At 43.4% G+C, this 27,539-nt stretch overlaps 1 protein-coding gene across 4 annotated transcripts in view; it reads right to left on the reverse strand.

Moving 5' to 3' along the window:
- The window catches only part of LARS2 (leucyl-tRNA synthetase 2, mitochondrial), a 67,364-nt gene that overhangs the window by 36,136 nt on the left and 3,689 nt on the right, over positions 1–27,539 (reverse strand). For all 4 annotated transcript variants that reach the window (XM_077916413.1, XM_077916412.1, XM_028751625.2 and 1 more), the window contains 8 exons: positions 27,045–27,173; positions 22,459–22,550; positions 21,445–21,505; positions 18,036–18,125; positions 15,186–15,329; positions 8,450–8,557; positions 7,900–8,059; positions 4,103–4,207 (listed from right to left, as the gene is read on the reverse strand). In XM_077916413.1, the coding sequence (XP_077772539.1) occupies positions 4,103–4,207; positions 7,900–8,059; positions 8,450–8,557; positions 15,186–15,329; positions 18,036–18,125; positions 21,445–21,505; positions 22,459–22,550; positions 27,045–27,143 (859 nt within the window). In that variant the 5' untranslated portion in view covers positions 27,144–27,173. The remainder of the gene's footprint in view (positions 1–4,102; positions 4,208–7,899; positions 8,060–8,449; positions 8,558–15,185; positions 15,330–18,035; positions 18,126–21,444; positions 21,506–22,458; positions 22,551–27,044; positions 27,174–27,539) is intronic.

A 27,539-nucleotide genomic window follows, 5' to 3' on the forward strand; every position in this document is an offset into this window, starting at 1 on the left:
CGACAGCCCATAGGGAAATATCCAGGACAGTGGGGAAGCGGGAACACCTCCGATGATCCGAAGCCCGGCGGCGGGGAGGGAACACCTGCCCCCGCCGCCCGGCTTCGGGACGATGCTCCGAAGCCGGGTGGCGGGGCGGGAACACCTGCCCCCGCCGCCCGGCTTCGGGACGATGCTCCGAAGCCGGGCGGCGGGGCGGGAACTCCTGCCCCCCCCCGCCCGGCTTCGGGACGATGCTCCGAAGCTGGGCGGCGGGGCGGGAACACCTGCCCCCGCCGCCCGGCTTCGGGACGATGGTCCGAAGCCGGGCGGCGAGGAGGGAACACCTTCTGAAGGCGGGCGGGGGGCGAAAGTCTTTGCTCCCCCCTGCCTGCCTGTCCCGGAGGGCTTGTCCAGGACCTCTTCTGAAGGCTGGCGGGGGGCAAAAGTCTTTGTCCCCCCTGCCTGCCTTCCCAGGGGCTTTTAAATCACCCCGGACAGCGGAGAAGTCCTCCGCTGTCCCAGGGCGATTTTAAAATGCCGCCCGCCAGCATTTTAAGATTGCCCCGGACAGCGGAGAAGTCCTCCGCTCTCCCGGGGTTTTTTAAAATGCTGGGGGTGGGAAGAAAAGCCCTTGTCCCCCCCCCCAGCCTGGTCTGAAGGCGGTTTCCCTAGGAACGCATTAATTGATTTTCAATGCATTCCTATGGGAAACCGTGCATCGCAAGACGAAAAACTCGCAAGACGAAGAGACTTGCGGAACGAATTAATTTCGTCTTGCGAGGCACCACTGTATCTACCTTGCAAGTACTACTGAAGTTCCTCGAATGCTGCAACAGAATTTAAACTACTATATTTATTTTTCAGATAATCTTTGAAAACCTCCCATTTTGAAACAAATTCCTGTTTTGATTTATTCTTTATTTTTTCTGATAAACCATCTAATTCGGCATATTCTGTCAGCTTTTGGGTCCAATCTTGTATAGAGGGGATTTCATTACTCTTCCATTTTGCTGCGATCAAAACTCTTGCTGCCGCCATCGCACATAAAAAGATACCCTTCCTCTTTTGTGGAATATCCAAATCTGTTATTCCCAGGAGGTAGTCCTCTGGTTTTTTATTGAAAGAGATCTTTAGCATTTTTTGCAGTTCTACATGGATTCTCTCCCAGAATACCTGTATTTTCCTACATATCCACCACATATGGTAGAATGTTCCTGATTCACCGCATCTCCAACAATTACTTGACACATTTTTATACATTTTTGAAAGTTTCCATGGTGTTAGATACCATCGATGTTGCATTTTTTGAAAGTTCTCTCTAATCGTGTAACAATTTGTGAATTTCCAATTGATCTTCCATAAATTTTCCCATTGGGCCATGGTTACTGAATGGCCAAAATCCTGGGACCACCTCACCATTGCCACTTAAACAGATTTCAAATAAGACTCACACCTGTGGGTTTTTTAAATGAAAATGCAATCAACAGCGTTCTGATTCAGAGTTCGGGCAGCATTGCTAACTACCATATTTTTCCATGTATAAGACTAGGTTTCCCCCCCTAAAAGATAATGTCAAAAATTAGGGGGCGTCTTATACACGGATAGTGCCAAGAGTGGACTGGTGATTTGTTGTTGCCGCAAAAATAGTCTTATACATGAAAAATACGGTATATACTTCTTGCATATACTTTCACTCTCTTCAACACATGTTTCTCTATTCCTTTCAGCCTACAAATCAACCTTCCAAATCAAAATGGATCTAAACTGACTCCCAATTCCTCTTCCATTAGAACAATATTCTCTGCATTCAACTCTATAGCCCTTGGCCGATTCAATTCAATACCTATTGATAAGATGAATTTGTCACTGACATCTTGGCTCTTTATTTTCCAATATGCAACCTCTCTTTTCTCACCCTGGTTTTCATATTAGCCAGCACTGGAGCTTTAAATTCCTGCCGCGAAATCAATCTCAAATGCGTTCATTTGCAAGTATTTCTCTTGCTGCAAAGCAAAGGCTAGATCTAAAGAAGCAGGGTGACGTTACTTCTGAGAGATGAAGGAAGGTGGGTTAGATGCATCTCTCTGACAGCAGCTCCCCATGCTGTATGGCAAATATGCTTTGGAAAATGAATTTGTGATACTGCAGGGGGCGGTGAGATGTTTTTAAAAATGAAATAAAATCCAAAACCCACACCTCCTAGGGCAAAACACCTCTGTGAGTTTTTGGATCCCAGTCATCAAAATCAGAATTAATGTTGATGTTTGGGTACTGATTAATGTAATTCTATTACTTTCCATTTTGAATATAACGCTTTAATTCAAGGGGAGCTTGTGGCCATCCATATGTTGGGGGGCTCTTACTGTCATTAGCCTTGGAAACTGCGGCCAAAGGTCAAGGATGATATGAACCGCAGTCCAGAAACATCTGGATTATCACAGGCTTCCCCACTTAACTAATGGCTCAAAGCTTCAAATTACATTCTTGTGTATGTCAAAAGCTGGAAAACAACAATAAATAGAGGGGAAAGGTTAACAAGTTTAGATGATTGTCGTTTAAAAATGGAAAAGCATTGTTTTACCATTTCACTGAAAAGAAATCAACTTGGAAGTTTATGAAATGAACTCGAGACACATACCAAGCTAATCTTTTATACAGGACACCAATTATATCAGGTGGACGGCATATGCTATAAATCAGTGTTTCCCAAATTGTTGTTGGACTACAACTCCCATGATCCCTAGCCAGCAGGACCAGTAGTTAGGGATGATGGGAACTGTAGTCCAAAAACAGCTGGAGGCCCAAGTTTGGGTAATATTGCTCTAAATGATACAAAAACATGTGTCTCAAGTACTTTGGGTTGCCCGACTGAAAGCTGGAAAACAGTCAGAACAGCAGCCTCGCTCAATCAGACCAAAGGCTCTCTACAGGGAAGTTACAGGGAACCAGGCAGAGGGCCTTCTCGGTAGTGGTGCCTTCCCTGTGGAACGCCCTCCCACCAGATGTCAAAGAGAACAACAACTACCAGACTTTTAGAAGACATCTGAAGGCAGCCCTGTTTACGGAAGCTTTTAATGCTTGGTGTATTATAGTATTTTAATATTTTTTTGGAAGCCGCCCAGAGTGGCTGGGGAAGCCCAGCCAGATGGGCGGGGTATAAATATTATTATTATTATTATTATTATTATTATTATTATTATTATTATTTAGCATCTCATTTCCCAGTGGCCAACTAGATTCTGCTGGGAAGCCCACCAGCAAGCCATGAGCACAATTGCCCTCTTGGTCTCCAGCAGGCGACATTTAGGGGCATGCCAAAACTCATTCCCCCCATGATAGCCTTACCTCCCATTGGTCTAATCCCTGTTAAAGGCATCCAAGTTGGTGGCTAATCTACATCTTGTGGTAGCAAATTCTATAGCTGCAAACCTTCAAATCAGGAGCGGAGAAACAGGCAGAAGCAGCTGCATGGAAAATTTTAAAGTATATGACTGTTTACCAGCTTTGACTCTGGCAACCCTAGCAGTGCTTAATGTTGTTGTCGTTTAGTCATGTCCAACTCTTCTTGACCCCATGGACCAGAGCATGCCAGGCACTCCTGTCTTCCACTGCCTCCCGCAGCTTGGTCAAACTCATGTTTGTAGCTTCGAGAACACCGTCCAACCATCTGGTCTTCTGTCGTCCCCTTCTCCTTGTGCCCTCCATCTTTCCCAACATCAGGGTCTTTTCCAGGGAGTCTTCTCTTCTCATGAAGTGGCCAAAGTATTGGAGCCTCAGCTTCAGGATCTGTCCTTCCAGTGAGCACTCAGGGCTGATTTCCTTCAGAATGGAGAGGTTTGATCTTCTTGCAGTCCATGGGACTCTCAAGAGTCTCCTCCAGCACCATAATTCAAAAACATCAATTCTTCAGCCATCAGCCTTCATTATGGTCCAGCTCTCACTTCCATACATCACTACTGGGGAAACCATAGCTTTAACTATACAGACCTTTGTATTAAGCAGTGCTTAATACATCAGCCTTTATTTTCCCTTCCATGGATGCTTCTAGAACCCACAGACAACCATTTTTACAGTTTCAGCTGCGCAAGACTTATTTTTTCAACATGTTTCCTGTACTCACCTATTTTAGTATCGACAGAGCCTTCAAACTCAGATTTTGCGGAAATGACTACAGGAATCTCTTGACTGGTGAGCAAGTTCAGAGCTGTCACTGAAGTAAGAGACTCTACAAGAAAAAAGCAAAGATCATAATAATAGGAAGACTGTGCCAAGAGTGTTCACTTACTGCTAAGAGAGCCTGCTGCTCTCTTGTGTTACTAAAAACCTAATGAAGCAGCCCTTGAAGATCCGGTCTTAGTCTGCTTGAATCAATAGCAATAATTCTGAATGTAATTAGTTTCTGATGGAAACAAAGCTTCTTGCACTTTTGAAAGATTTCTCTCCCAATCTGAACCTCACGCTTCAATTATCCCACCCCCTGGAAAAAATAATTACCATTCTCCAAGGATACATGAAATATTTGTGCAAGGAAATGAATATCTAAATAAAAGCAAAAACAAAAACAAAATGTAAAGGGCAGCATATATTTTGTCATTATACTGGAAAGCTTTCCCTCTTATGCCATTTTTGAAAGATTGTCTCTTTTCATTTTGCAGAATTGTCTGCCATTCCTTGGTTTAAAGAGATCTCGTTCTATGTTCGATCACTAGTTGGCATTTGCAATTTCTCTCAGGGAAATGCAATTCTGTGGTCTCTCACTAGGTGTTGCTATTCTATGCCCTTTTTATTTCTAAGTGATAAAAGGGTACTGTACAATGCTCTGTTCCAGCCAACAGGAGTGTAATGACCATCTCCCAGGCTTCCTGGATCCAGCTGCCTTCTGGGGTGGGGTACCCCTCTCTGAACACAATTGAAAGTGTTGGTGCTGACCTTTAAAGCCCTCAACAGCCTCGGCCCAGTATACCTGACGGAGCATCTCCACCCCCATCATTCAGCCCGGACACAGAGGTCCAGCTCCAAGGGCCTTCTGGTGGTTCCCTCACTGCAAGAAGTGAGGTTACAGGGAACCAGGCAGAGGGCCTTCCCTGTGGTGGTGCCCTCCCTGTGGAACGCCCTCCCATCAGAAGTCAAGGAAACAAACAACTATCTGACTTTTAGAAGACATCTGAAGGTAGCCCTGTTTAGGGAAGTTTTGCTGTTTTATTGTGATTTTAATATTCTGTTGGGAGCTGCCCAGAGTGGCTAAGGAGGCGCAGCCAGATGGGCAGGGTATAAGTAATGAATTTTATTATTATTATTATTAATAATAATAATTACTGAGTCCACCCTTCCCTTTAATAAATTGCTGCCAAGAGATAAAGTGGACAAAAAAAACAACCAGTGGTACCTTCGGTTAAGTACTTAATTCGTTCCAGAGGTCCGTTCTTAACCTGAAACTGTTCTTAACCTGAAGCACCACTTTAGCTAATGGGGCCTACTGCTGCCGCCGCGTGATTTCTGTTCTCATCCTGAAGCAAAGTTCTTAACCCAAGGTACTATTTCTGGATTAGCAGAGTCTGTAACCTGAAGCGCATGTAACCTGAAGCATATGTAACCCAAGGTTCCACTGTACTCAGAAGTAAGATTCTCTTCTAATACATGACAAAGCCATTTTTCAACTTCTCACCCCTTGCTTTTTCCTGTAAGACCTATTGCAGTCATTAAGAGTCGTCAACAGGCTCATCACGGCTATCTGCCAATCACCCATTCCCACCACCCTTCTGAGTAATACCCCTCCCCACCTTCTCACTATATAGAAGGATCTGGCAACTTCTGTTTCAGTGTATCTGAAGAAGTGTGCATGCACACGAAAGCTCATACCAAGAACTAACTTAGTTGGTCTTTAAGGTGCTACTGGAAGGAATTTTTTTTGTTTTGACTATGGCAGACCAACACGGCTACCTATCTGTAACTAAGATTCTCTTGTTCATCAATTACTACTGATCATCTTGTTTAGACAAGCAGGCACTCTAATATTCATTATTCCTATATTTTTTTCTATTTCCTAATAGAGAGGAAGGTTGCAGCCCCTCTCGGCCAAGGCCCAAGAACCACAATACGATAGCCAAAGCAGAATCTGTTCCAGCATCCCATTTCCCAACAGAGACTGGCCAGATGCTTCTGCAAAGCCCAGAAGCAGGGCACGATGGCAACAGTCTTGGCTCCCCAGCAAGTGGTATTTGGTGGTATACTGCCTCTGCACATCACATGGATGCTCTACTTTGCCAACAGCTGCCAATACATTTCTCTTTCACGAACATCTGCACTCCCCACAAAAGGGATCTAAGCCAATAGTCAGCATCCTGTGACAGTGGATTAATTTTGGGTTAAAAAGCACTTCCTAAAAAGCTATTCCTAATCAAGTTCACTGCATGGTCCAAAGTTCTAATATTATCATAGGCTAAAGAAGACTGTGCCCACCCTCCCTCTTCTTTCTCCAATACAGTAGTGCATAATTTTATACACTTTTAAGAGGAAGAAGAAGAAAGAGTTTGGATTTGATATCCCGCTTTATCGCTACCCGAAGGAGTCTCAAAGCGGCTAACATTCTCCTTTCCCTTCCTCCCCCACAACAAACACTCTGTGAGGTGAGTGGGGCTGAGAGACTTCAGAGAAATGTGACTGGCCCAAGGTCGCCCAGCAGCTGCATGTGGAGGAGCGGGGAAGCGAACCCGGTTCACCAGATTACGAGTCTACAGCTCTTAACCACTACACCACACTGGCTCTCAGTCTCTTCTCTTTTAGCAAGTCTTTAAATGGGGGAACAAAAACCTCACAGAGCTGGTGATCCAGCCCCCTAACTGTTCTGGCTGCTTACTCTTCATCTTTTCTAGCCTTACAATGTACTTTTCACGATGGAGCAACTGCAAGTGTGCACAGCATTTCAAATGCAGGGACACCAATAATTAACACAAAGACATTATTATACTAGCCATTTTATTTTCAAGCATTAAATTTGCAGTTTGCATTTTTCGCTGCTGCCACACACTGCCTCTCGTTGTACTCTGTAGGGTGCTGCAAGTCTGAAGTCAGGGATTCTTGGTTGTCAGACCTTACACTATGTGACAATTTGCCAGAGGGGGCAAAAAGCCGCTAGCACAGTATCTGCTGCACTTGGGCACCACCGGAGCTACGTTCTTCAACAAATAAAACTTCAAACGGAGACCCCAGCATAGAATTTGTCAAGAAGTGTGATTCCACTGAATTCAGACAATGGTCTCCTCTCCCGTTGCAAGTGTTAATTAACAGAGCCAGACTAGAATGACTGTGTTGCTGTTTTGCTCCTGTAGTGAATGGTCATTATGCTCAGTTTATATAAATTTCAGCTTTATACTGAATTGGCCCAGAACTGTATGTCTTGTATGTAACGGCCATTTGATTTTGCTGTTTGCAAAGCTTTTCTCATGCATGCATGAGTGTGTGTTCATGTTTGCGCAAGCTAATACACACAGACACACATGCGCAAACCTCTGTCAACTGAAAATATACATATGCTGAAGTGGACTCTACAGGGGGGGAAACCCAATTTCTTAATATTCAAGGTGTCACAATACTTTGTTGTTTTCCTGGAAGGAAATTCTGTAGTTTGGTGGTTCAGCAGTTTTCAGTTGCTACAAGGTACTAATCCGATAAGGGATTCTAGTCTGGTTTCTCAGTCGAAGCAACTTGTCTTTACAGAGAAGATCAGGCTGCTGCCATATGTTTAAAAGGCATGCTGCAATGTTTAAAAAATATTACATGTGAATTGTTTTGCACAAGGCTGACCATGTTAAGCTACACAAGCAACTGCCTAGTCTTAGTAAATCAAGCACTACCAGAAGAAAGAAAGAAAGAAAGAAAGAAAGAAAGAAAGAAAGAAAGAAAGAAAGATAGATTCACCTTTTCCTGGGACAAGCTCCTTCCGGAAGATTTCCTTTAAACAGCTATTTCCATGTAACAGTCTATGATTAGGCAAGATATGTAAATGAGATGCACCATAAATGGCTTCAGGTGCGCATGCATAGGCTGATATCGTCTCTCCTGTAGGGTTATTATTAGTCTGACAAAAGACAGGGAAAGGGTTACTGCAATTTCCTCCAGAGCAACACGCACAATTTTCACTTGCAGGCCCCAGCTTGCATTTATGAATTCTACAGACATTTTCCAGAATCAGTTCCAAAGGCCACAGTCCACACCTGAGAATACAACGGCGAATTTGGTCACACGGCCAATCCAGCCGTGTCTCTACATGCCCCATGCCAATGTCACTTACGGTATCAGGGGTATGTGTTCTGAGCAAAACAGCCTTGCAGACTAAAAGATCCCTAGCCTTCATTTGCACCCACCCCTCACATGTAATTGCTAACATTTCTAGTTTTATTCCTAACAGTTTTCAGTCTCCGGCAGATCAGGGCACGAATATCTCATCACCAAGAAGGGACTTGCTCACCTTTAGCATGAAGTCAAAATAGCATCCAACACAGTCTCCTAACCAATGAGCTTGCATTTCCTTTATTCCATACCACTTGGGGAGATCTGACAAACCATCGAGCAAAGCCTGCAACAAAAGCAGAGAAAATGGTAGGCGTTCAAACGTGGGTGGAAGATGTTTGCCCCATCCTGACTCTGCTTCTTCCTCCACACATTCTCCACCTGACAGGAAGGAATATTCCCCCACTCCTTTTTTTTAAAGGGGGATTTCCTTTGTTTCCCCTGACTTATGACACCAAGAATTTGCATGGTATGCTATAAAGCAGTGTTCCCCAACCTTGGGCCTCCAGCTGTTTTTGGACTACAACTCCCATCATCCCTCGCTAGCAAGACCAGTGGTCAAGGATGATGGGAATTGTAGTCTAAAAACAGCTGGAGGCCCAAGGTTGGGGAACACTGCTATAAAGCAATCTGTGGTCCTAGGGTCTCATATGGCCTTCAGCCTAATTTCAAAAGCCGCCTGCAAACTATCAGTTCAGACCTGTGGTAGAAGTGATCTGTCTCTCCCGTGGCAGCCTATAGGGTGAGGAGAAAGAGGGAGAGACGATAGAGGGTGGTAGGATAAAAGGGGTCCGTGTATTTTTTTGATCTGGCTCCACCCATAGTCAACATGTGACCTCTGACAGATTATCTGTGACCCTCGACAGAAAAAAAGGTTGCCCAACCCTGGCTCTTCTCTATAGATGGCCATCCTACGTTTGAAGAGACTAAGCGCTTGCTCAAAAAAGTCTCCACAAATATGGAACACACCTGCCTCGCGCAGTTTTTAAAAAGGCAAAGCAGTTCAAACTCAAGCCCGTTAAATAAAAGGAATAAGCCAAGGATCAGGTAAATGAGTTGAGTCATGTAGCCTTCAGTGAAACCACTGAAATAACACAGATATGTCCTGGGTCACTCAAATGCAGTACAGTGGTACCTCGGGTTAAGTACTTAATTCGTTCCGGAGGTCCATTCTTAACCTGAAACTGTTCTTAACCTGAAGCACCACTTTAGCTAATGGGGCCTCCCGCTGCTGCTGCACCGCAAAGTTTTTAACCCGAAGCAATATAACCCGAGGTAATATTTCTGGGTTAGCGGAGTCTGTAACCTGAAGCATATGTAACCTGAAGCGTATGTAACCCAAGGTACCACTGTACATTTTCAGTGAGAAACTGCATGAATACAGTCAGCAATACAAAAATAATAATAATCTCAGACACATTATATATTTAAACTGCACCCAACCCCCAATAATCATGGGACCTGCAATTTGTTAAGGGTGATGTGATTTGTTGCTCTGTGGTGTGAACTGCAGTTCCCATGATTCCTTGGGGGCACAGGTGCCTGTGCTTTAAATGTATGGTGTGCACAAAGGCACAAGGAATTTGAATAATGTCCTGACACTATTCAACATTAAACACATGACGAAAGAAGCAAAAGATGAGCAAAAGATATGGTCCAAGACTTTTTGGTGCCTGGGGCATCTCCTTACAGCAGAGGCAGCCTCCATGTAGCCCCTCAAGATCGGGAGGACCCCAATTTCCATAACCCATGACCACTATGACAACTGTAAGGCTATCATTGCCCTATAGCATTTAAAAAGAAAAAACCTCCTCAAAAATAGACCATTGGCTGCTCTTTAATGCTAGCACCAAACTGGCCACTAAAGTCAGTCTGCACCTGGTTGACCGCTGGGGGTAAATTTAATGGAATGGGCACACAATCCAATCTTGTGGAAAGAAAAGCAGCAGAAATTGTACTTCGTGAGAGCTTCGTAAGCCCACACAAATCACTAAATAAAATTCTAGCTAAATGACAGGAGCAGAGATTCAATATAAGGAAATGAGTCTGACGGAGAAATAAGGACGTAGCTAAAGGTTACAATGGAATTTAGCACACATTAAGAGCAAATCAACAGTAAGAAGCACTCACATAATCTACCAAGAGAGCAAAGGTAACAGCAAGTCATAATTTGTTCTCAGAAATGAAAACAATGAATGTCAGAGCAATCCACACCATCGGGCAGGGGTATGTAAAAGCAGAAGAAGCCATAGCCAACACCAAGATTTTATGTGAAAAGGTGAGTCAAGAAGTCAGAACACTGCACAACTACTCTGAGGCTAGGAGTGACCCATTCATTAAAAAGACATGTTTTAAAATGGTGCTTCAAAATAATAATGGGTTCACAAGTTGGCTTAAAACATGCAGATTTTTTTATTTTTTATTTTAGGGAAAGAGATGAGCTTATATTGCTCTGGGAACAGGTTTCATGACTAGCTGCTGCAGTGCCAAACTGTAATCAGAGAGAATATAGAAATAACATGTTTGTCCTTTTTCAAAATAGAAATTATACACAGTGAAAATGTATTTGCCACATTAATGGTCCTGGTCCCCCAAAAAAGCATGTTTCTTGGCCTGGTAACAATCAGTGTGTCCATATACTACTTCCTTGCCATTTCCACTGTCTCCTGTCCTCATGTGCCCAAGCTCTGGGCAAGTTTGCCGGGTTTCTTAAACCACAGTTTCCCAGGACATACAAGCCAGGAAATTTGGGTTTCATGGATTCCTTGTGAGCCAGACAATTAAACCAGAATCCTGGTTTTGAGGGAGACCTTAAACCACAGTTCAGAAGTCACAGAAACTGTGGCTTAAGACATCAAGATAGTTTGACCAGAGCTTGGGATGAGTTAAGGGGTGAAGGAGGAGTGTATACACACATTACTGGATGGTTACTGGACTGATAGTTTATGATTCACTAGACTGGGATTGTTTTCTCTGAACTGGGCCACAGGAAAAAAATACCCAAAATTTAGAATGGCTGGAACTAGATAGCAAACCCATACTCCTATCTCAAGAAAGGACAGCAAGGAAGCAGCACTGGTGAAGAAGGCAATTGAGTTGAGGTTAACAAAATGCAAGTCAAAAAATGAGTTTGCTTTTAGCAAGATAGCACTGAGATGATGCCTCTTATTAGAATAAAAAAAAGCTCTAGAAATGAGCATTCTGAGGCCAAAGTAGATAGTATGGCGACAAATGCATCCAACAATAAAAGCAACAATCTTGCAGACTCAAATGCAAATATGTTAAACAAATCAGGAAAAGGAAACAGTAACTCATAGCAGAAAAATAAAGCAAAAACCTTTAAATCTTCATGTAAAAAACAATTTAAAAGTTGGGGATTTTTTTTGCCAACTTTTCAGATCTGACAAGGAGAAACGAGAACTGCATTTACAACTGAGCGTTACAAAAAGAGGCAGCAGTAGAACAGCCCATGATTAAATTTATGAAGGTGAGCATCCATTAAAGAGAATCCAGAAACACAAGAGGAAATTTTGATATTGTTTGGAAGTGGCAGTCAACAGCACCAGTTGCTAAGAGACAGAGAGATGAGGGAATTATAGAGCTGGGCAAATCTAGCAAAAGGATGACCTAGATTGAAAACATATCTGAGATGTTGCAAAGAGAAAAGATTTGTGTCCAGAGGTGAATATCTCAAATTCTATTCAGGATCGTTGCATTATGAGAACCCACGTAAACAATATGAGCAGTAAAAGTCTATGGAAGAGAAAAATGTATCATTTATCAGAGAGATGAATACCAAAGATCCCCTTTCCTTAAACACCAGGTTGAAAAAAAAGTTTTATCATAGTTAAAAACCCTGCTCTGAAAATAAGAATTTTAACACTATCATGGCATTATATATACAGCCTTAAAGCTTAACAGTAATCACATTAAATCAATTTCTTATGTCAATTGAAAAGCTAATTAATACAATGCGAGCATCAGAAAAATGACCACTCCAAACGCCATACCGTATCTAACACAAATATTGATTTCTAAGACAGTAATGAAGTGAAGCTATCTGATAGGCTAGAAAATTATTTTCTATCACCCTTTGTATCACAGTCTGCAGCCTGAGCTACAACCTGTAGCACATGGTCTATGAAAGAGCTATGAGTCTGATTTTAACTGCGAGAGAAGAGGTGAACTATAAGTTTCATTCCACAAGATGGGGCTACCATATCATGAAGGCAGTTAATTGATGAACATCTGAATTTACATAGATTTATACCACAATCCCACCCAAGTTTACTGTGAAATAAGCCCTACTTATTTCACCAAACTTATTTCTAGAGAGGCTCCTGGAGAGGAACTCACAATCACCTTGCCTCCTCTCTAGTCATTTTTTCTCCTAAGCCTGTACCAGCATTTAGGATTAAGGCCTCTCCTTACGAAGGACACACCTTGGCTACAGTTCACAGCCAGCGAGGAGAGACCTTAACCTTTTATATTTCCTCCTCTTATCTTACCAACAAGAGAGATGAAGCTTATCTTTTATAATGATTTTTACTACTTTTTTGTAAAGTAAACTGAATAAAAATAAAAAAGCTCGAGAGCAGCACACTGTGTAGGAATTATTGGTCTGTATCAGGCATAGGCAAACTCAGCCCTTCAGATGTTTTGAGACTACAATTCCTATCATCCCTGACCACCGGTCCTGTTAGCAAGGGATGATGGGAGTTGTAGTCCCAAAACATCTGGAGGGCCAAGTTTGCCTATGTCTATATCACTTAAGGTAAAGGTAAAGGGACCGCTGACCATTAGGTCCAGTCGTGGCCGACTCTGGGGTTGCGGCACTCATCTCGCTTTATTGGCCGAGGGAGCCGGCGTACAACTTCTGGGTCATGTGGCCAGAATGACTAAGCCGCTTCTGGCGAAACCAGAGCAGCGCACGGAAACGCCCTTTACCTTCCCACCAGAGCGGTACCTATTTATCTACTTGCACTTTGACATGCTTTCAAACTGCTAGGTGGGCAGGAGCAGGGACCGAGCAACAGGAGCTCACCCCGTCGTGGGGATTCGAACCGCCGACCTTCTGATTGGCAAGTCCTAGGCTCAGTGGTTTAACCCACAGCGCCACCTGCGTCCCATGCCTTTCTCTTACTGAGGCCCTATTTGATTTGCTGAATTAATGGCCTATACCTTGCCTAATTTCATGATGCAGGGGGCAAGGGGAAGGAGGAGGAATATGGTGGCAGAGAATGAGAAAGAAAATGGGGTGATCCACCGATTTTGGGCTCTAGCTCTGCCCACCACTAGCATGCACCACCCCCCAAAAAACCCCAGAATACAGCTCTCAAGCTGTATTCCCCACACCTGACAAACAGAGAAGAGAGCACTTGCTCATTCAAATGCAGAGCCATTCAGACCCTTGATTGCAACTTTCTGGTAAGTGAAACACTAGCAGTGAGCAGTAATGAAGGATGTATCCCTCAACTTTAAACAACAGAGGGCTAGACAGAAATATGCACATTAACCCCTCTCTCTCTTTCCGTGTGTGTGTGTGTGTGTGTGTGTGTGTGTGTGTGTGTGTAAGAAATTGTCCCATAGAGTTTGCAACAAAATACTGTAAGCCACTCTTAGATTTCAAGACAAAATGGGAGTATTTTCAACACAAATACTGCATAACCAAGCAGAAACCCGTGTGAAGTACGAGACTTTTCAAGGATTCTGCATACATTATTCTTGTAACTATGGAAACAAAATAATTACAGTCTTAAAATACATAATTAATATTAGACTCTTTTATTTTAAAAAAGCCTGAAAAATAAAATTAAAAAACACCCAAATCCAGTAAAAATTGCACATAGTTAGCATAACTGCTTGGGCATAACTTCTGTGGCTTTAGCAAAAGGTAGCAAAAATAAAATAACCAGTAAAGAGAAGATTATGTTGACACACGAGCAGATACATATACACAAATAACTGAATTCTCCGTAACATATAAAGATGATGCAAGCACCAAAGGCTGTAAGCAACGCGCTAAAGGCTTTCCTTGAACTTCATGCAGTCTCGTGCCATTAACAAGATCTGTATAGCATTTTCAAGTGTTCAAAGAGCTTCACATGCATTATCTTACTGAAATCTTTACAACAACCCTGTAATATAAGTCAGGGAAAGGTTTCCTTAAGGCTCCCTAGTGAGTTCATGGCAGAATCGAGTTGGAAACTGGGGACTTTTGATTTGTAGCCGTCTCTTAGGCTAGCCGTTCCAGAGGAAAAGGCCACACACCTGCAGCCTATGACTCTTACACTGACTAAACCACCCATATATCCTAACTGTTAAAATCGCCGTAGAAAGCACTGGAGAGGCTGTAGAAGGAAGTCAAGTTGTGAAATGTTGACAGGGCTTATGGTACTCGCTCAGGAATTCTTACTCCAAAAATATTTTAAATTTTGTATTTGCAGTTTTACAAGTCAAGTCATCTTCCCAATTTGTCACAGTGAGAGGGGGGGAAATATTGCCAAGAATAATAGTTCTTAAAAGGTTCATGCATCACACATATTCAGTTTCTCTTTTTCATGCTCAGAAAGATGTTTTTGTCCAAATAGAACAAACCTGGGGGGGAAACGCTGGATTATACTAAAAGTTATGTTAGCGTGACCTGCTAGCTGAACACATTTACATCACAAGATGTTCTTTAAAGGTGAAACAGGCCAAAACTAAATGGTGCTGTAGTTACATTATAATGATGTAACTCTATCCATTTTTGCAGCAGCGTAGTTATAATGGCACCATAGTTATAATGACAGACACTTATCGACAGCAGGAAGAGAAAATGATCTTACATACCACCGAAACCTACAAGCCTGTTACAGATCGGGAAAAATACTTTGACGGGAGGGTCTCCTCTGCAAAATAATTTATACTCACACCTTTGCATAGGCAGATGTTTTAATGAACCACTGTTTGAGGTATTTCTTTTCCACTTTTGCTCCCGAACGCCACGAACAGCCATTTTCATCCACCTGTTCATTAGCAAGAACAGTCTGATCCACAGGATCCCAATTAACCATTGCCTAAAAAGATGCCAGGAATCAAATTGAGAGGGAATTCTGGCATTAATAAGCATATCAGTAAAACGCAGAGTTATTAGCGGGGTGTTGGGTACACATACACTTCATTATACACCTTTAGACTCCAGGCGAAAACGTTCCTCTTTAACCAGGCCTTTGGCTGATTGACATCCGACGCCCTTTTAAATGTCTTTGTTTCTATTCACTGAAGATACAGTAAGCTCACAATTCACACGCATTTAACTCATGCACATTCAGCTTTACACACTTGGCAAAAACATAAATTAAATAAAAAATGTGTAGAAAGTTGGCAAGCATCTAGGGGGGAAAAATGTTTGGCAATCCCACCTGCCACTGCACCGAATATGTTTTCACTATACGCAATTTTGACTTCGGGCGTGATCCCCAGAGCATAAGTTGTAGGCTTACTGTATACAAACTAGTCACACAAACATACTGCACAGCAGCATGTTTTAAACTGCTTTGAGGTTTTCTACATTCAGAAAATATATGAATTTTATGAAATAAAATTAATAAATCATTTTTAAGAAGAGAAGGTAAGTCATGTAGAAACGATTTGGTGGTTCAAGGGCATTTCTATTGCTATATCTGATAACAGATAAATGAGGAGAGCCATATTTGAAGCTATTCCTACACAAATGACCTCACTGTTCACATCACCACTGTGCAGAAGGTATCATGGTGCTACTGTACAATGCACAGCCTTCTGTGCATTATCTGATGGCTGGCAGGATAGTATAACAATATAAATTAAACCAACTCCAAATGAATGGGAATCTATCATAGAAGAACAGAACCACCTTTCATCTCTCCCGTAGCAGCAGCATCTTAACCTTTGCCTTCCAAGGGAAATTAAAGGTTACACATATTATTAAAAGCCCACTCTGTTCAGTACTGAACAGAACATTGGTTTGGATCCATAGCTTTGTTTGTGTGAGCTAAAGCTCTACTCAGACATGAGGAGTGTGGCTCACTGACGTTCTCTCCCCACCATGGCAAACCATACTGTTACGCTGTTGCAGAGGGTGCCAGCAGATGGACATATACACAGAATACTGTGGTATTAAAATTATATCCTGAGACGAGAGGTATCTTACTGTTCTTAAAAAATAAATAAAAGGAATTGGACAAACTAGGCACTGGACAACTAGCCAGCAAAACATTGTGGGGCTAAAACTTTTTTTTTTTTTAATGCAGTGGAATAATCTGTCACTAATAGCATAGTATGATTTGCTCAGTCACAGAGTTTGCTAGCCGGCAGTCTGCGATGGAGGACAGCAAACGCAATCCGCATACTCTCAGAAGAAGTTACTTCTGTTCTACTCTTTTGAACGCTGCGGAGTTGAACTCTGCCTTTGAAAAGAGCTTGCACGACTAATCCCGCACTCAAATTAAGTCAGTCTCTGATTCACTGCATCATCCTTTACACTTGCTTCTAAAACTCATTCCTTCACAGACACTTCTCTTTACAGATGTGTGTATATAAAAAGAAGCCATCCGATAAAGACAAGTCTTTTTGGTTGCCTCGCAATTAGATTCCTAGACAGACTGAAAAAATCCTGCCTTTGGCTTCTGCACCCACTACTGCTCAAGGGCTAATGAGATTGACCTGTTGCAAAGCCTCACTTCCACAGACTCCTGTAACAGGAATGACTACATGTGCATGTCCTGCCTTGCAAAAAATAATAATAATACCCAATTCTTTCCACCATGTATCTGGCATATCTTCGCTTCCAAAACTAACATAGCTTTATATTAACAAAAAACAGTCCCCCAATGATTTCAGCAATGGAAGAATATTGCTTTTTGAATGTAGGACCTCCTTTGGGACATTGAAGTCCATGGAGTGAAGGGATTCATTTGCCAAATTAGAAAGTCTCCTACAGAAAAAAATATTATCCCACAAAGCCCACAAGAGTCACTTTAATATAGGTTACTATTCCTGCCACAGAACTAAACCAGGCACAGCAAGCTGGCTTCCCATTACTTTCTGGGTTTGACTACTGAAATGCATTATACATGAGGCTGCCTCTGAAGATGGTTCAAAAGTTTCTGCCAGTTCAAGTTCTGGCTAGTCAGATCATCTCTCATTATCTTTTAAACAAGTTCACTGGCTGGCAGTCTGTTCCCAAGCTGATTCAAATTGCAGATGCTCACATTTAAAGGCTTGGGGACCCAGGAACTTGAAGGACCATCTATTCCCACTATATCTTTAGATGTCTGCCAATGCCCTCCTCCAGATGCTCATCTTCCTTCAAAGCAGAGGCACCAGAAACCAGGAAGAAAGCTTTATTGATTGCAGTGCCCCTACCTACTGGACACGCTAGCCTTCAAAATTCTGGTTAAATTGGTTTTCTGTGGCAAATTCAATTCTTGATTTTACTGTTGTGCTATTTTTATTTGCTATTATTATTATTATTTTGTTTGTGTTTTGTTTATTTGCTTGATTGCATCATTAGCTGCTTTGGAAATAGTAATTCAGAAGAGTTGGGGTAGAAAAAATTATAGAAATAATCATCATCTTATGCAACATAGAACACCACAGGCACTCTCTCTCTCTCACACTCACTCACACTCTCACACACACAGTTTTCTACAGCTGTATGGCTGAAAGTCACCACACAAGCAATAATCACCCAAAGCTTTTAAAGGCATATCCATAATATAAAAAGACACAGTTCAACTTACTTCATTTTCATAGGCTAACCCCGCTTCATAAAGCTTAATAAAAAGATACTGTGTCCACTTATAGTACTCTGGCAAACAAGTGGTTATTTCCTGTAAACAGAATAAGAGCAATTTCAGTATTGGTTCCTCAGAACAGTAAGTGGTTCATTCAAAAGATGACCACCCGATTCAGTATTCCATGTGCACTCTAATGAATACACAGCAGTCCTGAATATCACCCACTAAATCAAGGAAGCCATTTTAAGTAGATAGGGGAATCCATGGCCACAAACTGTCAGAGTTTTAAGTGTGCCTAAACCCATACACTGTTGCTTCACAATTTGAGAGCAGGGGGCAATGTAAGTTTCTTGGCAGAGCCAGTAAAGCCTTTACAGCGTATTTATATTGCTGGGTTCGATGTACAGTGGTACCTCGCAAGACAAATGTCTCGTAAGACGGAAAACTCGCAAGACGAAAGGGTTTTTGGTTTTTTGAGTTGCTTCGCAAGACGATTTTCCCTATGGGCTTGCTTCGCAAGACGGAAACGTCTTGCAGGTTGTTTCCTTTTTCTTAAAACCGTTAATACAGTTGCGACTTGACTTCGAGGAGCAACTCATAGCACACGGTGTGGTAGCCTTTTTTGAGGTTTTTGAAGACTTTGGTGATTTTTGAAGCTTTTCCAAAACTTTTCTGACACCGTGCTTCGCAAGACGAAAAAATCGCAAGGCGAAAAAACTCGCGGAACGAATTAATTTCGTCTTGCGAGGCACCACTGTATAGGGCTACGGCAGGCAGCACAGACACATCCTCTCAAGCTTAATGGGCTTAAGTGACAAGAGAGTACACTTTGGTTCGACATTCTTGAAGGTAAGAGCAGTGTGACAATGGAACCAGACAATGGTGAGCCACCTGCTGGGAGAATGCACCAACTCTGGATAACCTGCATCAAGCTGGTGATTGAACTAGAAGGTCTAGACGTCTCCCTCCAATTCAGTAATTCAAAGTGGTTCACTCACTAACAGAGGAGATTGTTTCATTGGATGTGAATTCGGCACTTGCCCACCAACCTCAGCCTGTCATTAGCCAGCTCCCAACTGCCTGCTGTCTTTACTTACATTCAGTTCAAGGGGTTGGCACTGGCTGTCAGCTTCCTTAGTCTCAGTGTTACCATCACAGAGCTCAGCAGGTAGGAAATACCGTATTTTTTGCTCTATAAGACTCACTTTTCCCCTCCTAAAAAGTAAGGGGAAATGCGTGTGCGTCTTATGGAGCGAATGCAGGCTGCGCAACTATCACAGAAGCCAGAACAGAAAGAGGGATCGCTGCGCAGTGAAAGCAGCAATCCCTCTTGCTGTTCTGGCTTCTGAGATGCAGAATATTTTTTTTTCTTGTTTTCCTCCTCCAAAAACTAGGTGCGTCTTATAGAGCGAAAAATACGGTAGTTGGCTCTGCCTTTCATTGGCTCTGGCTCCAACTACTGTTGGCCTCCGTGCCCTTCAAGAACCAAGGGGCACCGGCCACTACTGCCTACTAAAGTGCAACTCTGATAGAGTCTTGATATCACTTGTGAGCAAAGCATAACAGCACAAATAGATTTCTAGGTTCAGGGAAGAGGAAGTAAGTCAAGCTTCTCACCAGTGACACAGATGATCAGCTACCAAGTGATTCTCTGGCCATTTTTTATACTCTGCTTTTTTCCTCATGCTACAAGCCTGACAGCAGGGCTCCCCCTTTGTTAATCTCATGTACTGTGCAAGGCACAGTGTGTAGGTCAGGGGTAGGCAAACTAAGGCCCAGGGGCCGGATCCGGCCCAATTGCCTTCTAAATCTGGCCCACGGACAGTCCAGGAATCAGCATGTATTTACATGAGTAGAATACTGTACAGTGGTACCTCGGGTTAAGTACTTAATTTGTTCCGGAGATCCGTTCTTAACCTGAAACTGTTCTTAATCTGAAGCACCACTTTAGCGAATGGGGCCTGCTGCTGCTGCCGCGCCGCTGAAACATGATTTCTGTTCTCATCCTTAAGCAAAGTTCTTAACCCGAGGTACTATTTCTGGGTTAGCGGAGTCTGTAACCTGAAGCGTATGTAACCTGAAGCGTATGTAACCCGAGGTACCACTGTATGTCCTTTTATTTAAAATTCATCTCTGGGTTATTTGTGGGGGCTGCCTGGTGTTTTTACATGAGTAGAACGTGTGCTTTTATTTAAAATGCGTCTCTGGGTTATTTGTGGGGCACAGGAATTCATTCTTTTTTCCCCTTTTCTTTTCAAAGTACAGTGGTGCCCCGCAAGACGAATGCCTCGCAAGACGAAAAACCCGCTAGATGAAAGGGTTTTCCGTTTTTGAGTTGCTTCGCAAGACGATTTTCCCTATGGGCTTGCTTCGCAAGACGAAAACGTCTTGCGAGTCTTGCGATTTTTTTCCGCTCCCCCCCTTTTTCTAAGCCGCTAAGCCGCTAATAGCCTTTTAGCCCCTAAGCCGCTAAGCCTTTAATAGCCGCTAAGCCGCTAAACCGCTAATAGCGCTAATCCGCTAATAGGGTTGCTTCGCAAGACGAAAAAACCGCTAGACGAAGAGACTCGTGGAACGGATTATTTTTGTCTTGCGAGGCACCACTGTATAGTCCGGCCCCCCACAAGGTCTGAGGGACAGTGGACTGGCCCCCTGCTGAAAAAGTTTGCTGACCCCTGGTGTAGGTTAAGAAATATTATTGTCATCATTATCACTCATGCCCACGTTTTCTCCTAACCCTACGGTTTAGCCCCCTAGTTCTCATTCCCTGCTGCAACTCAGCCCCAGTACAAGCAACAAACAGCTGCATATTGCCTCTTTATTTTAGCCCTGCCCCCACCTCTCTCGCCTTCCTCCACTGCTTCCCCTGTGTTGAGACTGTAAGCTCCTTGCATCAGGGACCTGTCCGTTTGTGCCCTACAGAGGGTCATGCACACTGATGGTGTTTCGTGCAACGAATAATCACATCGTAAGTCATAAAGCACGTCATGACTCCTCGGCTAGCAAGGGGATGTCAGTGCTGAGTTTCTATTTTTGTCCACTGGTGAGTGGGTGGGTGTATTGTTCTGTTTATTGTTAGGGTGCTGCCAATATTTTCCACCATTATTATGTGGGGGTTGCTGTGTGTGTTTTAAAATGTTGTACGGAATATTAATGTGTTACACAATTCCTGCCCTCGTCTATGGTATAATGCAATTATGTACATTTTTATCAATGTAAGTTACTTGGAGACAAGAAACTAATAGGTTTAAACAACAATAGTAAGTAAACTCATCCTAGAGAAGAACTTTCTTAAAACTGACTTCAAATTCATGCATGTTAACAATATGAAACACTTATAACGCACACACTTCAATAATGCACAGACAATTAAGTTTCATGAAGTATACATATTAAAATAAAAAAAGCTTACCCGATCCCAACTAAAATACAAGCCTAACGCTTCAAGCTGTTTCCGCATGTGCCGAATATTACTGAAAGACAAAATAAAATCCATATTTAAACAGAAAAGAGTATTTCAGAAACAACTGCTCCCAAGAAAAAGCTCCTAAACTCCTCCAACTTGCATTGGGTCAACTTAAACGGCCTCAGAGTTCCATCCACCATTCACTTTATAAAAATCCTTTGCCAGATTGCTACTTACTGAACCCCAATTCAATTAGATTAACTAAAACCAAATAATTTTTAATATTAATATGAGTGACACAATTTTAAGAAAAAAATCTTATTTCTGGTCCAATATGGGAAGGGAAGGTAAAGGTAAAGGGACCCCTGACCATTAGGTCCAGTCGTGGCCGACTCTGGGGTTGCGGCGCTCATCTCGCTTTATAGGCCGAGGGAGCCGGCGTACAGCTTCCGGGTCATGTGGCCAGCATGACTAAGCCGCTTCTGGCGAACCAGAGCAGCGCACAGAAACGCCGTTTACCTTCCCGCCTGAGCGGTACCTATTTATCCACTTGCACTTTGACGTGCTTTCCAACTGCTAGGTTGGCAGGAGCAGGGACCGAGCAACGGGAGCTCACCCCGTCGGGGGATTCGAACCTCTGACCTTCTGATCGGCAAGCCCGAGGCTCTGTGGTTTAACCCACAGTGCCACCCGTGTCCCTATGGGAAGAGTGAGCTGCAAATTCCTAAATACGTAGTGTGTAACTGATGCTCCTCGTACATTCACACAGTTGTATCATCCCATGTAGGAGAAAGCTTGGCTTAATACCTGATGAGCTAGAGAAAGTATGCACAATCCTAGGTGTTGGTACCAGGCACAGTTATAGAAAATTCTAATGACAGAGACATTGCTAGGTGCGTATCTCTCTAACCTGGGGCATTTTCTGTAGAGCAGAGGCTAAAAGAACATGGAAAGGAGGAAGAGCAGCAATATTCTGCTTCAGAACTGACACATGCATAAAGCAGCAAGAAAACCAAGCACCTTTGTGTCCAGTCTGCTGGATGCAAGCCATGATCAATTGCCGCATTCTCTGCAGGTAATCCAAATGCATCCCATCCCATTGGATTTATCACCTGTAACAAAAATAAGAAATGTCACCCTTTGTCACTTTCCAGAGTGGATTTAGCAACACCTCCAGGGCTCAAAATAATGAAGCATTTTTCAAAATTCAGCATCTTTGCTGTTTCATTGAATCATCCAGACTGTGCCTGTCACAAACAATTTAGCTTTAAGCGCAATGTACAGGATACTTTAAAAAAATATTATCTAGTAAGAATCAAGCCTGCCCTTTGTGTACTCTGCATGCATAACACCTCTCCAAAAAAAGGTAGCACTGTATACAAATTTAACTAATAATAATAATAGGTTGGCGTTGGACTTAAATTAGATCTGATTAAGCTGGAAAGAGCAGAGGTAGAGCGCATCACGACTATGATTTAAAATAGGTACAAAGCATAACTTAAAATAGATATGTGTTTTATATGAAATTAAAAGATATATTTATCAAAGTAATATATCCAGCAGTGCAAAATGCCTTTATTAACACTTCTATTATGACGTGACATTGGTGCTGTTAAAGACTTTACTGTTGAAGACTTTGCTGTTACAACAATGAATGTTTTAAGAGCGCAACAGTACTGTAAAGCACATTAGATAACTAGAATTAAACTTTTAGAGCAATTACCAGCAGGAATTAATTACTATTTATCAAGGATAGGCAATCACATCTCCAGGTCTTTGAAAAGTTCACTAGGCTGTGAGGCCCAAGCCTACACTGATTATGCTAAAAAAAACACGACGTTAGATTTAATGGAATGTTTATACAGTACTTTGCCTGTATTTGCAAGGGGAGAAAAACCTGAACAGACTTTAGCTATTGTATTTAACTCCCATCTTAGCAAATTTGCAGTGTGATCTTGCTATATTAAGCACTGTATAAAGTATTAGTTATTGCTCTAGTAGGCCTTCTTTCTGCTAATGCGTCAATCTCACACTTCAAGGGAAACAACGGAAGAAACTGAGGAAGAGTATTTAATGAGCAACATTTCAAAGTGCAGGGACGCGGGTGGCGCTGTGGGTAAAAGCCTCAGCGCCTAGGGCTTGCCGATCGAAAGGTCGGCGGTTCAAATCCCCGCGGCGGGGTGCGCTCCCGTTGTTCGGTCCCAGCGCCTGCCAACCTAGCAGTTCAAAAGCACCCCCGGGTGCAAGTAGATAAATAGGGACCGCTTACTGGCGGGAAGGTAAACGGCGTTTCCGTGTGCGGCTCTGGCTTGCCAGAGCAGCGATGTCACGCTGGCCACGTAAACCGGAAGTGTCTCCGGACAGCGCTGGCCCCCGGCCTCTTGAGTGAGATGGGCACACAACCCTAGAGTCTGTCAAGACTGGCCCGTATGGGCAGGGGTACCTTTACCTTTACCTTTAATTTCAAAGTGCAATGTAAACCTCACAAATAAGGTTTTCTCCACTGCACATCAAGTAGGTGCCAACAGTAGTTTGCATGCCAGATTTGGTTATTCTTAGCCAGTGCTTGTGTACTGAGCCGTGCCTTGCTTTCATTTAGCATCTTAATAAATATTCATGTTAATAGATGAGAGTGAAGCACACCCTGTAAAGTTCCAGGACAAAGACATAAAATACACCCCTCCCTCTTCTGAATTCTCTGCACATGCCAGAAAGACCTGGGAAAGGGATAATGGAAATACAAGGTACAAAAATGGCTGACTAGAATACTAAGCCCAAATTTGTGGCCACTTATGTATCTCATATAGGACGCGGGTGGCGCTGTGGGTAAAAGCCTCAGCGCCTAGGGCTTGCTGATCGAAAGGTCGGCGGTTCGAATCCCCGCAGCGGGGTGCGCTCCCGTTGTTCGGTCCCAGCGCCTGCCAACCTAGCAGTTCGAAAGCACCCCCGGGTGCAAGTAGATAAATAGGGACCGCTTTCTAGCGGGAAGGTAAACGGCGTTTCCGTGTGCGGCTCTGGCTCGCCAGAGCAGCGATGTCACGCTGGCCACGTGACCCGGAAGTGTCTCCGGACAGCGCTGGCCCCCGGCCTCTTGAGTGAGATGGGCGCACAACCCTAGAGTCTGTCAAGACTGGCCCGTACGGGCAGGGGTACCTTTACCTTATATATCTTATATAAATATACATCCTGTGGACCTTTGTGTAAGGAGGACTACTGCCCATTCCTTAGTCTCTGCAGCAGATGTATTTAGCTGTTACTGTAGAGTTAACTGTATTGAAACAAAATACATTAGGGGAAAAACCATTTCAAGCCTACTCTCAATTATCCATAGATTAATCTCAGAAGCAGATGTATTTATCTGTTACCATGGAGACTAATGTAGCCTTCAAGATACATTTGGGGGGTTGGGGGTGGAGAGACATCCTTTCAAGTGCATTGTCTTTTAGCTCCAGATTGTGAATAGATTTAAAAGGTGTTATAAAAATGCACTTTGCTGAACTTGTGACAGGCCAGCATTCAAAGAGATGGGAGTGCAAATAAGACCAGGGATGTTGCTGGAACCGAGGGTGTCAATGCTTCAATTTCAAGTAATAAAATATTGTGGGCAAAGTTACAGAGACAGTTCTTTTCCTAATTTGTAAGCAGCAAAGGGGAAGGGGAATACAAATGTAGAAGGCAACATATGGAATGCTCCCACCAGTCCCTCAGTTTCTGAATCACTGTTCCTCGCTACTGGAACTGGCATCGCCATCCAGTAACATAGATCTGCAAGTAAGAAAGTCTACTGAATTTGAATTAGGGCTACAACCTTTAGCTGATCGGCTAAATTAATGCCAGCGTGAATCAGGGATAACCAAAGTGGTGATCCCCTGATATACTCATATCAGCCCTAGGCAGCATGGTCAATGGTCAGAGATGGTGTAGCCATATCCAGAGGGACCCACGTGGGCTATTCCTGTTATAGACAAAGGGCACATTTGCACATGCTAAGCCATGGGTAGGCAAACTAAGGCCCAGGGGCCGGATCCGGCCCAATCACCTTCTAAATCCGGCCCACAGACGGTCCGGGATTCAGCGTGTTTTTACATGAGTAGAATGTGTCCTTTTATTTAAAATGCATCGCTGGGTTATTTATGGGGCATAGGAATTCATTAATTGCCCCCCCCAAAAAAATATAGTCTGGCCCCCCACAAGGTCTGAGATACAGTGGACTGCTGAGAAAGTTTGCTGACCCCTGTGCTAAGCTATGGCTCCTGTCTTGCATAAACTACAATGTCCTGTGTGTTATTGCACCCAGCTCCTTTGCTCCTGGTTAGCTCCTCTCTTTGCAGGAAGCAATAGTCCAAACCTCAGGTTCCAGTTTGATGCTCCCAAAGAAGTCAAGATTTCTTCCCCCTACCTCTCACACTCAGGGGGAATTCCAGCAAACCAAGATTTCCATCAGCCAGGCTCTCACCCTGGTTGAGAGTCACAGGACTGTCTCACGCAGCACCTAGCCTACAGTTCTATAGCCTGACTGACAGCACGAAGCACCTTTGCCCCTGCATCTCCCCAAAGTGGCTGACCTCGCTGCCTGCAGCAGGGCTGCTGTTATAGTAAGGCAGGCCCTGGACCACACCCCAACCCCAGCTGCATTCACTCGGCTAGTAATTACACACTAACCCCCTACTACAAATGACAGCAACACTGTTACCTGCAGCCAGATGATGCACAGGTCAAGCAACTATTGCAGTGCAAACAAACGCTCTTGCCGGCTGGGAGAGCAGACCACACAGGGACCGGGATGGTGCAAAGCCACCCTCTCCTGGTTTGTCTGCTCTCCCTCTTGTGCCAGTTAGTTGTAAAATAAGGCAAGTTTGCAAATTGTACAGGTTTTTAATCAGGCATAAGCATTACCTGGGGGACGCGGGTGGCGCTGTGGTTAAAAGCCTCAGCGCCTAGGGCTTGCCGATCGAAAGGTCGGCGGTTCGAATCCCCGCGGCGGGGTGCGCTCCCGTTGTTCGGTCCCAGCGCCTGCCAACCTAGCAGTTCGAAAGCACCCCCGGGTGCAAGTAGATAAATAGGGACCGCTTACTAGCGGGAAGGTAAACGGCGTTTCCGTGTGCGGCTCTGGCTTGCCAGAGCAGCGATGTCACGCTGGCCACGTGACCCGGAAGTGTCTCCGGACAGCGCTGGCCCCCGGCCTCTTGAGTGAGATGGGCGCACAACCCTAGAGTCTGTCAAGACTGGCCCGTACGGGCAGGGGTACCTTTACCTTTACCTTTAAGCATTACCTAAGAGGAAGGAGTATTTGTTATATGCCCAGGTTGCTGTATATTAGGATAAGTATGCCACTTTTACCGGAAAGGGCCAGGTGGAGTAGAGAGGCAGAGAACACCACAAGCAATCTGAAGCGAGGACTATGCTGAATAATTACTTATAACACAGCCCCTAATTCCGTTATAATCTGGTTAAGGTCCTCCCAATTTGTGCTTTGTGATTAGCTGTCATTAAATAAAGGTTTGAGGCTCGGCCTGTTCCTAAGTGTGTTTTCACTGTCCTCAAAAGCCACAGAATACTCATTTCCAAGCACCCGAAATATTATCCAAACAAATGTCAATAGTTACCTGAAATCCTCTCATTTTCTGAAACCGTGCTATCGTGTCGCTTATGGTGTAGACCCGAACATGGCCCATATGCAGCTTCCCAGAAGGATATGGAAACATTGAGAGGACATAAAACTTTGGCCTTGATTTCTAGACAAAATGATAAGCAAAAACAAAGTCTGCAAGATAGAACTTGGGGGGGAAACGTTCAATTTTAAATCACATTTAATTTTTTTTACAAATCACGCTTTTGTCTTTAACCCCCAATTTTTAAAGAAATCTTAAAAACAGGACTGCACTTTGACCAGCAAATCAGAATATAGCAACAAAAAGGATGTCACCTTTCTTATGAGCAGTAATCTTTGTTTATTAAATTACAAGTTCTCATAATTTAATTCAACATTCTAAAAAGACACCTCCATTGAGAAGCAGGTAATATGCTATTATATTTAATGCAATGGGCAAATCCTAAGTCCATTTAGCTGTGTTGCAGTATACAGCCATTAACTTTCCTAA

This window comes from Podarcis muralis, chromosome 12 (assembly GCF_964188315.1).
Source record: "Podarcis muralis chromosome 12, rPodMur119.hap1.1, whole genome shotgun sequence".
Classification (NCBI taxonomy): Eukaryota; Metazoa; Chordata; class Lepidosauria; order Squamata; family Lacertidae; genus Podarcis; species Podarcis muralis.